Source organism: Vanessa cardui, chromosome 1 (genome assembly GCF_905220365.1).
Source record: "Vanessa cardui chromosome 1, ilVanCard2.1, whole genome shotgun sequence".
NCBI lineage: Eukaryota > Metazoa > Arthropoda > Insecta > Lepidoptera > Nymphalidae > Vanessa > Vanessa cardui.
This window is the reverse complement of record NC_061123.1, coordinates 6,623,037-6,636,838: the sequence shown is the minus strand read 5'-3', so window position 1 is coordinate 6,636,838 and position 13,802 is coordinate 6,623,037. Positions and strand designations below refer to the sequence as shown.

Sequence of the window (13,802 nt, the reverse complement as noted above, 5' to 3'; positions counted from 1 at the left end):
ATATAAATAAGTATATTTCTGTTAATTTATAATAATAAACTACACATAACTACATCCGAATAATACGCCAATAATGATAATATTTTCTTAGTCAAAATAAATAATAATTGATAAATTAACAATAACACTATAGCAACTACTATTAACTTCTGGTACAAAATATTATACAATTCGAATACTTCAAATACCTGATAGAGCTTCGGGTCTTTGGGAGCGGTGGAGTTGATTGCGTAAATGTGCACGACAGGTAAGGCCGTGTACAGGACCTTCAGCGTGGATTCAATCAGGCGCTGGTTGCGCCGGTCCCAGCCCGCGCCGTCCAGAAACAAACCGTGCACAAACACACCCTCCTGAACGATGAAACATTTATAACCAAAACCCAATATTTTGATTATACTGATTATATAGTCTTATATTTAAAAGGAGAGCCGTGAATCTGGGCTAGAGTGGTGGGTTCAAACCCAAGCACGCGCCGCTGAATATTCATGTGCTTAATTTGTGTTTATAATTGCATCTCGTGCTCGGCAGTGAAGGAAAACATCGTGAGGAAACCTGCATGCGTTTAATTTCATAGAAATTCTGCCACATGGGTATTCCACTAACCCGCATTGGCACAGCGTGGTGGAATTTGTTCCAAACCTTCTCCTCAAAGAGAGGGTCTTAACTCAGCAGTGGGAAATTTACAGGCTTGATATACATTTAAAAAGAGATAAAACTTCGAATCAGATTTTTCATTCAAACTAGGTTGAAGACAAAATACGCTGAATACGTAACAATTTTTTACGAAGACAGTTAAACCAATGTATGGTCGGATGGATGAAGATGTCGCTACCGACCATAGAAGCTGATAATTTCTTAGCGTATAAAGTGTTACATGTATGACAACATCGTCAACTATATGTTATCGAATTTCACAGCGAATAGCGATGCGAAGTATTGCACATTGATGGTAAATCAACAGTGTGGATAACACTTAGATGGGATTGCAACAAGGCCTACCACTCGTGATTATTATTTGTAATGAAAACACAGGCCTACAACGATGGTGGTGGTAATATCAAACATATTACCGATTTTTTTCTATCAGCTCTAGTTTCCGAGATAAAAAATAATGCTGTTTTTAAATATATACGCATTTTATTGGCATTGAACAGCAAGAAATTGTCTTTTAAGTAATTTGAATGAAACTGATGTGGGCCATCTCGCATGATTGCCCAGCAATAGTCGGCCATCATATGAGTGTTCCACCTTCTTTGGTATAGATTTTCCGTCGTTTTTATGTCAGAATGAAAATATTCTTCTTGTTCTTCGCTTAAATCTCCTAAATTGTGTTTAAAATGATCTAGATGACTATTGAGATTAATTGAGAGTGTAATTTCATGTTCATATTACAGCCTAAATGTTTGAAACAAACCAGCTTTTCTACTTCCAATTGTACATAGTTGTCAGCCTTATGATTTCCAAAGAAATTTTATGCAATTGATAGAAAAGACTTCCACGAAGATCTTTATAGATCATTCATAGAAGTCTCAAAATGAGTAGTATATTTCATTAATTGACGTATTTGTGGTCCATCAAAGATCCTGCTTTTAATTTTTCAGAACTCAAAGAAGGATTTTTTTGTGAAATTAACCTAAAACATTGACCATTTCTGTAGAGAGCTTTAACAAATTGCTTCATCATCCCTAATTCAAAATGCTATGACGAGAGAATGATTTTTTCTCTTGAAACTAAAGTTTATTCATACCATTTCTATTTTCAATAACAAGATCATCTCTGAATGGCCAATTTTTTCGTGTCCAATGATATGATTTGGCTCTACTATCCCAGAGACAAAAAGCATGGATATTTAGTATAACCCCTCTGTTGACCCAAATAAATATTAACCATCTTCACGTCTATACCCAGTTATGATCAAAGTATGAAGAAAAGAATCGATAATTTCAAAATAGAAAGACAAGAATAGAATATAACCTCATATTCTTCTTTCATAGTTGTTGAGTGAGCAATTGGAGAATTAAACAGAACACAAACTATTTACAGTGTCTGTAATAACCACAAACATAACAAGATATAACAGGATTGTTAACATAACATCTAGAAGTACGAGTCATAATAAAATAGTAATATAAAATTTATCGAAGTTATTGTAATAAGGAACAAAACCGGGAAAAATTAAATGAGAATAGTAGTAGGTAAACTTGAGCTGATGAGCTAAAATGACGTATGGCAATATATTGTACATTACCTACATTATCGATCACAGGCACAAACAGAGCTGCACCAAAAAATATTTTGATTTTTGTAGGCCTGTGAAATTGACTGATATAATTTTTTTATTACATATAAGTCAGTAAATATTAATGAAGGTTCCTCACCGCAGGTGGAGCCTTTACTTCATCGTAGATCGCTTTAGTGACATCGTTGTGTAGGGCAACCATATCCAACGCCCAACCTTTGTGAGCTCTGGTCACTTCTTGTCGCATGGCCGTTAAAAACCCTGTCCAAAACATTTTACTAGATAATTTAACTATTTATTATAACTATATATTATATACTAGCTGTGCCCGCGACCTTGTATGCGTTTGAATTTTGAAAACAAAAATATTATTGTGGGCTAAGTTACTACTTATTATATCAGTTATATGCCAGTGAAAGTCCCGTCAAAATCGGTCCGGGCGTTCCAGAAATTAGCCGGAACAAACAGACAGACATAAATTGTAAAAAATGTTATTTTGGTATATGTACCATGTATACATACATATGTATTGAGTAAAAAAGGGCTATTTCCATATAACAAACAGACAGTCCAATTTTATTATATGTATAGATATACTTACTTCAAAAGTAGTACTTTATATATAGAGCAATAACAAAAACAAACCCCAACATTTTATGACTTTGATAATGATTGTCTTTTGAAATGAGATTTCGAAATAAGAACGTTTAAAGATAGTGATATAGACTTTTGTTTCATACCTTGTGGATTAAAAAATCCAGTCATCCAAAATGAGAACGGTCTGGCCTGGAAGCACCAGGTCGAGAACTGAATGTTCCGCTCCAGAAATTCCGTGAACCAAAAGCCGAGTGTCGACGACGACCATGAACCTTTCTGCCAGATGTTGGGCACTTTCGCGTCGTATATATTATCCAAAGAATCTCGTAATGCCTTAAATTTGCATTTTAATTGATGACTCAAAGAAATTATGTGTGGTTGAAAATGACGAAAAAAAATATTTTATAAAAACTAATTAATTGCCCCATTTACATAATAATCAAATAATTTTATTTTTTATAATTATAAAAGCAAAAAAATATTTATAGCATGCCCAATACATTGTTATTACTTACATACTTTTATTTGTTACTTTTTTAAGACTCACTCTTACTTACTCTACTAAAACATTTTTGGAGTATTTTCAATATAGTGCATATAACAGATATTATTACCCTGTTCCCCTTAATTATCAAATAATACCTTCGCATCTCCAAGCAGCCCAAATACCACAGATCTATTAAGAGTCCTAACGAAACGTATTTTAGTTTCAGTGATAAAATATAATTACCTCATTCATAATAATTGTTCCGTCAATAGCGAGCAATAAATCTCTGAGCGTTGTTCTGACTAAAGATATTACTTTTTGCATTCTATCAATTTCCTGTCGTAAAAATATTACCATGGAATTCAGTATTCCGTAATACCTCAGCCTAGAATGAAGTGAAAACAATAAATGATATTAAAGAACATTAATACAGTTAGTAAAGCATTTAATTGAATAACTAAGAGAAAGATAGTTTACCTTTCCTTAACCTCGTGAGGATCAAAGTTAGGAGGCACTTTGTCTAGCATTTCCTTGCTTTGTCTATAAACTGACGCCTCTCGAGTTTCCCCGCCACCCGAACTCGACTCTTTCGGTTGAATCGAAAGAATTGTATCCAAGAGCTCCTGTGTTATATTTCTTTGATAGCTGAAATCCAAAACATCATAAATATTAAGCATTTAGTTAACGGTTTAAGTGTAACTATTTATTTCGATCTTACGTTATATCAGCATTCGTGTGTAATCCATAAGCTTGAGGTGGATCCACGGTCTTCATTTTCTCAATTTCTTCTAAATATTCGGGAATATTCCTAAATTTCATGATACCATAATTCTTGTAAAACTGGAAGTCCTCGGAGAATAATTGTTCTGTTAGCCAAACTTTGCAAAACGTGCCCAGTAGACGATTGTCATAATCATCAGTCACTCGACCACCGTACTGTACGGCCGAAACCATGTATCTAGAATAAGAATCCATCGTAATTATTCTCAAGTTCAAGTTCTCCCTTTGAGAAGAAGGTTTGGAACATATACGACCACGCTGTTCCAATGCGGGTTGGTGGAATACACATGTGACAAAATTTCTATAAAAGTAGACACATGCAGGTTTCCTTGCGATATTTTCCTTTACCGCTGAGCACGAAATGAATTATAAACACAAATTAAGCACATGAATCAGCAAGCACCGCTTGCCTGGGTTCGAACCCGCAATCATCGGCTAAGATGTACGCGTTCTAACCATTGGGCCATCTCGATTTGTATGTATACACGATAACTAACACTAAAGGTACCGCAGGCGTTCAGTTATATTTATCTAATTTATTGAGAGCAATAGATACATTATGTGTTAAGAAAGCTTATCAATAGTTGAAGAATCAGATTTAGACCTAACGACTTGGATAATATATTTATTAATATACTAGTAGTCGCCCGCTGCTTCGCTTGCGTTTTAGGGTATTGATTGTCATGCATTAGGCAAAAATAGTCGACTATGTCCTTTCGTGGAGTTGAGATTTGTTTCATACCAAATTTCATCAATTTCGGTGTAGCGGTTTGATCGTGAAAGAGCGATAGGCAGACAGACAGAGTTACTTTCACATTATTGTTATACTTTCATATTAATAATAGATGACTAAAATAATTAGAAAACATAAACAATGCACTAACCGCACTGTGGTCCAACTAACGGACTGCCCTGGCTCCAAAACGTCCAAATGATTCTGAACAAACATACACGATGCCAACCAATCCGCCGAATTAAACTCATACGGGATATTCCAACCCAATGGACCAAACTTCCGTCTTTCTTGAACGACAGTGTGTAGGAAAGAAATCGTATATATGAGAGGCAGGTAGAACGGACTGTCGCTGTAGTCTAGAAAATCTTGACTCATAGAATCATACGTCCTCATCAAACCTGCTTTTATGCCTAGAAATAAAAATATCCTAAATTATATATTTTAAAAAAAGTTCTCTTTTCGGCAATACTTATTTTCATTAGGTCCACCAACAGTAAATATAATATAACATCGAAATAAAAAAAATACATTTCAAAATGATCTAGGCTAAATTACTACTGGTTACAGATAGTCTCACCACGCACTATCATATTGCACAATATGAATTAAAAAATATAAATTAAACGTAAGCAATAATTATGGAATGAACGCAAATGATTGAACTATGGGTGACTATCGTGATATACATATGTCTTGATATTTTACTTGATTACTTAAACAAGTATTTACTATTAGCGACATTCATACTATAAAGCAACATTTAATTTTACTCATAACATTAAAATACAATTAAAAATCAATAATGTACCCGATGGGGGTTCGCAGGTGTATTTGATGGACATTTGCAGAAGAGTTATGGGAAACTTATCGTGAACTTCAGTTGTGACCCAGAGCCTAAAACACAAGTAAAGAAAAAGTAGAGTAACAGCCTGGAAATTTCCCACTGTTGGGCTAAGGTCTCCTCTTCCATTAAGGAGAGGGTCTAGAACATATTCCAACACGCTGTTCCAACGCGGGTTGGTGGAATGCACATGTGGCAGAATTTCATTGAAATTAGCTACATGCAGGTTTCCTTCACCGTCGAGCACGAGATGAATTATAAACACAAATTAAGCACATATATATAGTGGTGCTTGATTGGGTTTGACCCCGCGAACATCGGTTAAGATGCACGCGTTCTAACCACTAGGCCATCTCGGCTTTTTAGAACTTAGATAAACAAACATTATATTAAATATTAAGCATTCATTAATTTAGAATCTATTTTATAAGTTCTCTTAAAAACTTATTTGCCTACTTATATCCCTATTTATTTATTTTTATAAAAAACACTACTTATAAAATTAGGACATGGCTATGACTCAATATTGCAAATGCACATACACATACGTATAACCAATAATGCCATTATACACAAGTATAGGAAAATATTTATTTACCTAAATGTTTCATGAACTTTCTCTGGTTCCTTCTCCAACTCCGCAAACTGTTCCATAATTTCTATCATATATTCTAGACCGAGATGACAGTTTTGAAGCAACACCCACAATCCCTACATCGAAAACAAGAGATAAACCATGTTATTGACAAAACGAAAACATTAGACGAAATCAACTGCCCTTATCCCAATTTTATTTAGGGTCGGCACAGCATGTCTTCTCCTTCCATACTTCTCTGTCAGACGTCATCTCGCAAGTAACATCCTTTCTAAGTATATAATCTTTCACACAATCCATCCATCGTATCCTTGGTCGTCCTCTACCTCTATATCATCTAAGCTCAATTCCTTCCTCACAATATATCCCTCATTCCTCCGCATTACATGCCCATACCATGATAGCCGCCTTCCACAAAACTTCTTCGGTCAATTAACTATCAATTATTAATAAATTATAACTATATTATAAAATAGAAAAGATATATACAACGAAAATAATACAGCTTATTACTATATCAAGTGGAGCAGTACTTTAATATACATTTAGGAAACTAAAATCATCAGTAATTTTTTTTTTTACTTTATTAAAAGCATAAGTACCTACCTCTTTCAGAGCTCTGTCAATCAGCTTTCTTGCATGGACCTCTTGACCTTGTCCCATTGATATAGAGGAACACAAACACTCAAGTCGTTTTGCAGTTTGCTCAATAGACGGTGTTGGATCGGATCCCATGGCGAGGAACCCGATAAGTGGGACCAGTGGTCGAGACTCCAAGACCATTTGCTGTTTTTAAATGTAAATATTAAAAAAAAACGGATATATCTCAATTAAGCAACGAAAACAATATAAATTAGAATTTACCTCATAATTAACAATAACTGCTTCAGAAAACTTCGATCCCATTGAATTTATCACATACTTCCTGGAAATTATAAAAATAACTTAGCAATTACATCATATTCTGAAATGTAAATGGGAATAAAAAGTTATTGAAGCATGTCTTACAAACTCTGCGCCAATGCCCGATCAGGGCACCAAGATCGGACGACTAAAAGTTTTCTGAATACGTCTAGACTGTTGTATCCATCTGGTAAGGGTTCATCTTCAGGAGCTTCCTTGTCAAACCTTAACAAATATAAATATTAAATAGTACTCAAAAGTTATCGTTACTATAATAATGCTCCATGACCATATGTCGTACAGCAAAAAAAAAATTTAATCAAATATGTTAATTCTGTTAGAAAATAGATAGTTTAATATCCTTTTATTACAGAACGAATCAAATAAAAGAAGCTATTGTAACATACGATAATGAGTGCTTTAATGAATTTAAGACATAACATGACCACAACTAACGAACCACTATTTTAAAAAGGCGCCATCTTGAAATTATTTGAACTTATTCGATTTTCTAAATGTTTTTATTTCATTAAGCTTACCAGTTCTTCCAACCCTTTTCGTTATTTGTGACCTGGTCAAGTATATTTGTAAATTGCCTTAAGCCGGACAGTTGTACCAGATTCAGCCAAGACATATCAGTTACCCATTTGAAAGGTTTAGGTGGACATGCATTTAAATCTAACGCAGCACCGCCTGCATATACATTAATTGATAATATTAATTGACTTTAGCTTTATTTTATAAAGTACAAATTCTTGCCCTAATATAAACGTATACGTGCCTTTTATAAATGTTTGAAACTCATCATAGGATACGTATTCTCTTTGAATATCGATCTTTAATGTTAGTAATAGAGTAAACAGGTACTTGTGCTTTTCATAGAATCCTCGACTTATGTACTTCCACACGTCGTATGTCTGAATAAAAAAATATCAATTTCAATTACTAAAAAGTTTTACATGGAAAGAGTATATATTACAGCAGATCTAAAAAAACACCTAGGAAAAAATATTGATATTGGTCTTAAGGTTTTGCCACATATGGAATAGGTCAATAAATTCGTCAAAACAAAAAGTCAACGTACCAAATACTCAATGATGAACGCGATCCTTTTAAACGTAATGGGACTCTGCGGCGACCGTTCCATGGAAATATCGAATCTCTCCAAGAATTGCGCCAAAGAGGTCTGATACATGTTGCATACGAGCGACATGTTGCAAATCAAGAAGTACAAGACTGAGCCGCGAGTGGCCACCGGCCGAAACTCTTCGCGAGCTATGTTTATCTTCTGTTCGGTTTCTTTAGCGCCATCTAGCTTCTCTCTGACCTAACATGAAATTTCAAATGATTTACATTTAGGTAGATGAGATAATTATAATTTTCTTTTTCTTTTCATTTGGACTACTGCATGGATCTGAAGTGATGATTATCTATGTTATATATGTTATAAAAGATATTTTTCATTGCAAGAACTATTATTAATTAGAAAGAGTCTAAAATTGTCCGTGTGTTGGGCTGTATATACCATCTACATATGTATTTGCAATGATTCATTTGCATATTGCCACTTTTGCAATTGATAAAAAATTCACAAGCGTTTACACAATATTACGCATAATTAAAATTTATGATTTTTCCAGTTTTCATTTTTTATTCAAACACCAATAAATTTGTTTTTAAAAAAGTTTCTTATAATGAATTTGGCCCAGTTAATCGTTACACAAAATACATAGTTTACAAAGCCATACCTCAGTCGCAGTAGCCTTAGTAATATTTAAAACTTGAATAAGTGACACGTCCTCTACAAGAGAGCCTTGTATCGTGGTCAGTTTGTGCAACAGATTCTCTTCCAGTTCCTGCATCTTACGACGGTTGGCTGTTACGTCCATTATCAACTGAGTACGTTCCGCTTCCATCTCCGCTTTCTCCGTCAAGATGACACGACCCAGTAGCTGATCTTCTAGACCTAAATGAGAAAATATCTTATAATACGCGCGGTATACATTTATTGGGTTGAAGTTAGTCACGAATGGTAAAAACAGTTTTAATGTCAGGAAAGTAGTTCATCGATCACTCAAACAAAAAACTAAACTAAAACTATCGGTAAATAAGAATATATTTTATAAAGTAAGCTATTTAAACCTAGTTTTTAATTGCCAGTAAGTTTAAAGCTAAAAAAGATAAAGCCAAAATAAGACTGCACATAATCAAAATTTAACATTTAATAAAAAAAATATTCACTGTTTCCGAAAACAAATGCAGGCTTAAAATAGTCTTTTGAATATTGTACCTTGCATAGTGACCGTAAAGTCTATTATTGAAGTTCTAGCAGATATTTCCGGCGTGTAGGCAGGGTTAGGGAGCTTCGTCGTTATATATATTTTGTGACCCGCAGTTACATCTATTTCCTTATCTCCTAATCTTACCTGCCAACGCAATTAGATATAGTTTAAGTTCTATAAATACTGATCTTTCTGAAATTTCTAAAATGTAATAATCTAAAATTCTTACTTTAAACGAGGAACCGATTTTGATGTAATTCTTTTCCAATACATTGTCTAAAGCTGGATCCAGTTCCTCAGCTACATCTTCTATCAACATTGGTCTACCAAGAGATACACAATCTTCCACATGGTTTCTGAAAGATCAATACATTTTATCAGTTTAAGAAAATAACATTCCAGATTTCAACACTTTTACTATTTCCAATACTATATAATCACCTAAAATACTTATGATTGAGAGTAGTAACGATGAGATCGTTAAATTTCTCCATATTCTTTATCCAATTCTTCCCTTGCGTCTGAGGGTCAATTAGCAACGGGAAACGAGACGCTTTAGTTACAATAATTCCATTTTGTACCGACAACTCATCAGTCGGTAGCCCGCATAAGTTCCAATCACCAACCTGATTAAAATTACTATAGTAAGTTTTCTCTTCCTTAATAATACATTTACAATAACATCTGTAAACTAATTTATTAATTTATTATTAAATACAAAACAGTCCAATTATAGCTTTATACTCTCTTAGTCAATACTTTTTTCTCTTTGAAAATAAAATTATTGAAACAAATTTACTAATACAGCACACATTTTTATCTCCCTAATTTTTACGTTTTCCCCCCACATCTATGACCATAGATATGACCGGCGTCTAGTCTAATAGAAAACTCAAAAAAATCTGCCATACCCACTTCGTTTCGTTAGAAATTTCGCCCACTGAGATTTACTTATCTAAACACTATACTCCATCGCACTTAACTTTACTTTTGACGTAAATACATCTTTGAAATTCCAACATTATAGATTCCTCAGAATAGATCTCTTCGTTCATGAAGGCGTGCACCTCTAGGTTAAATTAACATCGCCTAGTTAGTAATAGCTCAATAGCATTGTCATTATATAAAAAATCAGGTCTTCTATTTTTTGCCTTTTTTTACCTTGTCTCATCGAGACAGCAAAATCGTGGCTTTTACATTTGTTTTTTTTTTTACTATTTTATTTACAAACGCAATCTGTTTCAGCGGCAAATAAGATTCAATCGCAGAATAAGCTAATATTTTGTTCTTTTATGCTATAATTATATATCTATATGAAAACGCAGCTTCGCTCGAGTAAAATAAATACAACATAATAATTATAAATATAAGCATAGTAACTCAGGTTACTATGCTTATATTTGTAAGGTTGAACTGACGGGAGAATCTATAGCGACGAATAGCGTTGAATGGCGCGATAGGGAGCTATTTCTATTGGTCGTGTAAATCGGCAGAAATCGGTTTTATTTTCATTTCATTGCATATTACGATGCTACATCTAATTTGTGTCGTACTACACCCTAGCATAAAATTTTTATTTGGAACACACTTTCTGAATACTCCCGTAAACGTCAAATATGGCCAAATTTGACGTTACGTTACGCCCGATAAACTTTCATTAATTTAATATCGAAATATCTATATTATACGAATTTTGCGGATATATGTTATCCGTCTAAAAATTAATTATTTTTTAACGATCTAAAAGATGGGTTTAACTTAAACCTGTAAAAAATTATTAATACAGAAGATATGTAAAGACGAATAGGATTGTAAAAACTGTAAACTGCTAATTTTACATGGCTGACATATTGTAGTACTCAGCCTCCTTTGTTTCAGTTCACTGATAGATTTTAAGTTCTGATAGGTCTGGTCTGTCCCTAGATTATTTTCACTAAAGTGCGATCACTGATACCTAATTACGCCATTACGCCATTTGCCAAAACGCAAAATAAACTCTCCTTACTTCTCTTTAAAGCTGCACATTTTGCAAGTATGCTCTACACTATTATCGGGAAGCTTTGAATAAAACTTCATTCCATATAAAATCGGCTTATATGAAAAATTTAATTGATAACGAATTAAGACACTAATTGATTAATACTCGTGATATTATCACTAGTAAAATCAAATGGATTGGAAAGAATAGCACAGTCATTTCGTTATTAAAATAATTAAACGAACGACAAAACGGCAAATAAAAAGAACTTATTATATTACCGTCGCAGCATCCGTTAATTGATCAGTGATGCTTAAATTAATAGAAACAGGTATTTTCCTTCGCAATAACTCATGCAGCCAATTCTGAATCAACAATATTCTGAACTCTTGATTAAATGGTCCCGTATAGGATAAAAATCTGTAATGAATTCAATTGTACAATCGGAGCATAAACTTAACTAAACTAAATTATGGAGTCGGATCGGAGTCTATTATACGGAGTCGAGATGGCCCAGTGTATAGAACGCGTGCATCTTAACCGATGATTGCGGGTTCAAACCCAGGCAAGCACCGCTGATTCATGTGCTTAATTTGTCTTTATAATTCATCTCGTGCTCAGCGGTGAAGGAAAACATCGTGAGGAAACCTGCATGTGACAAATTTCATAGAAATTCTGCCACATATGTATTCCACCAACCCGCATTTGAACAGCGTGGTGGAATATGTTCCAAACCTTCCCCACAAAAAAGAGAGAGGAGGCCTTTAGCCCAGCTGTGGCAATTTACAGCCTGTTGTTGTTGTTGTTGTATACGGAACATACCCAGTGAGGAGCAGTATGTCACCAACGAGTCGTTCTATCTCGGATTTGAAGAGAGCAGACTGTTCCGTCCAGCGAACTCGTTCTCCGCTGAGGCCGTTGATGAGTGCAGTGGCTGCGTCCATCTTCTGTTGGCATTTTGCCGCATCGTCTAGCACGGCCTGCTTCAACGACATCGCCTCTTCAAACTGACGCTGGACTTCACCCAGTTCTCGCTATAATGAAAGATGATATGAGAGAAGTTTTTCAAAACACCATGATCTAGGCAAAATGGGCGCGAAATCAATATTTATTATTCTGTTATCTTTAATCTGGTATCTAACCTCTTTCGCCTGCAATAATGCTTCAGCCGATTCGAGTTCCCTCTTAGCAGCTTGATATTTGCCCTGCATCACAGCTAGATTAGCTTTCAATGGCAATACATCCTTGTTCACTGCGTAAAATTGGGCCATCGCAATGGTCCACGAAATCAAACCAGCGACATTGCCACAAGCAATCTTTGCTGCCTCGAATGTATATTGACTGAAAAATATTATCATTCAAACCCTTCTTGACTTAGAATTATTTATTAAAATAATTCTTTGTTTAAATATATTACCTAAAACTAAAATATGGCTGCAGTAAATCCACCATTTCGGCATTAATTTCATCCTTAGGATAAAACTTTAAATTGTTCAAAAACCTTGCATCCGCCATGACCTACATAATTGGTAAAGATTAATTCCTAATCAAGACGTACTTTATATTTTGAAACCATTTTTTTGGAAATTGACAGCTTACTTTCAATGACTCTGCCCAAGATGCAGTCAGGAACTGTTTTTCTGGATCAGGTCTAATTGGATCAATACGTTTTCTAAATAGCAGTATTACGGCGTCCATAATCAAAGTAATGAGATACGGAGGCTTGCCCAATTTTCGTACCGTTGCTATATCAGCTGCGTTAATAGTCTAAAATTTTATTAACAAATTGAATATTTTTTAAAAAAAGTGAATGACGTCTGTAAGCTTATTCAGCAATTACGTTAATAGGTAAAAAGCCTGTGTTAATTTTGACTCCTACTTAAACTTTGCTTTTAACTTTGCCTTGGCTTCACCTGTACCATAAAAAAACATTGATACATTTTTTTTTGATTTTTTATTAATTTTAATAGTTAAAAATTAATAGCCTAAACTTTTAACAAAGTGTAAATAAAGAGTACCTGTAACGCTGCCTCAGCAGCATCCAAAGCTGGTTTAGCAGCAGCAAGTTTTTCTTCAGCAACGGCAGTCTCAGCGGCAATCACACTCACGAGTTTCACAGCGCGGTCTTTAACAGCCAAAACCTCTGCCTTTACTACTTCAGCTGCAGCTGCTGACTCTGCCACTGCAGCTAAAACCTAGTCAAGTATTACATTCATGTGTAAACTGTCATCAGTGCACCTATTACAATACGACCGAATTGTTTATATTTCAATTTATCAGACTCATATTCTAATGTGAGTAAAATTACTGATTACTGTCCTTAAAATCATTTATGTAGATATTAAAACAGTTGCAAGTAATGAG

At 34.4% G+C, this 13,802-nt stretch overlaps 1 protein-coding gene across 1 annotated transcript in view; it reads right to left on the bottom strand.

Moving 5' to 3' along the window:
* Window positions 1-13,802, bottom strand: part of LOC124534548 (dynein axonemal heavy chain 8) — a 40,399-nt gene that overhangs the window by 695 nt on the left and 25,902 nt on the right. Inside the window, exons 66-90 of the mRNA XM_047110487.1 lie at window positions 13,457-13,633; window positions 13,038-13,205; window positions 12,856-12,956; window positions 12,581-12,779; window positions 12,261-12,472; window positions 11,720-11,858; window positions 9,902-10,086; window positions 9,690-9,816; window positions 9,469-9,604; window positions 8,927-9,144; window positions 8,263-8,505; window positions 7,960-8,095; window positions 7,718-7,871; window positions 7,284-7,403; window positions 7,140-7,200; window positions 6,882-7,061; window positions 6,279-6,391; window positions 5,648-5,733; window positions 4,988-5,249; window positions 4,042-4,281; window positions 3,801-3,968; window positions 3,567-3,708; window positions 2,980-3,169; window positions 2,379-2,500; window positions 189-350 (exon numbers count right to left, since the gene is read on the bottom strand). Of these exons, the coding sequence (XP_046966443.1) occupies window positions 189-350; window positions 2,379-2,500; window positions 2,980-3,169; window positions 3,567-3,708; window positions 3,801-3,968; window positions 4,042-4,281; window positions 4,988-5,249; window positions 5,648-5,733; window positions 6,279-6,391; window positions 6,882-7,061; window positions 7,140-7,200; window positions 7,284-7,403; window positions 7,718-7,871; window positions 7,960-8,095; window positions 8,263-8,505; window positions 8,927-9,144; window positions 9,469-9,604; window positions 9,690-9,816; window positions 9,902-10,086; window positions 11,720-11,858; window positions 12,261-12,472; window positions 12,581-12,779; window positions 12,856-12,956; window positions 13,038-13,205; window positions 13,457-13,633 (4,041 nt within the window). The remainder of the gene's footprint in view (window positions 1-188; window positions 351-2,378; window positions 2,501-2,979; window positions 3,170-3,566; window positions 3,709-3,800; window positions 3,969-4,041; window positions 4,282-4,987; window positions 5,250-5,647; window positions 5,734-6,278; window positions 6,392-6,881; window positions 7,062-7,139; window positions 7,201-7,283; window positions 7,404-7,717; window positions 7,872-7,959; window positions 8,096-8,262; window positions 8,506-8,926; window positions 9,145-9,468; window positions 9,605-9,689; window positions 9,817-9,901; window positions 10,087-11,719; window positions 11,859-12,260; window positions 12,473-12,580; window positions 12,780-12,855; window positions 12,957-13,037; window positions 13,206-13,456; window positions 13,634-13,802) is intronic.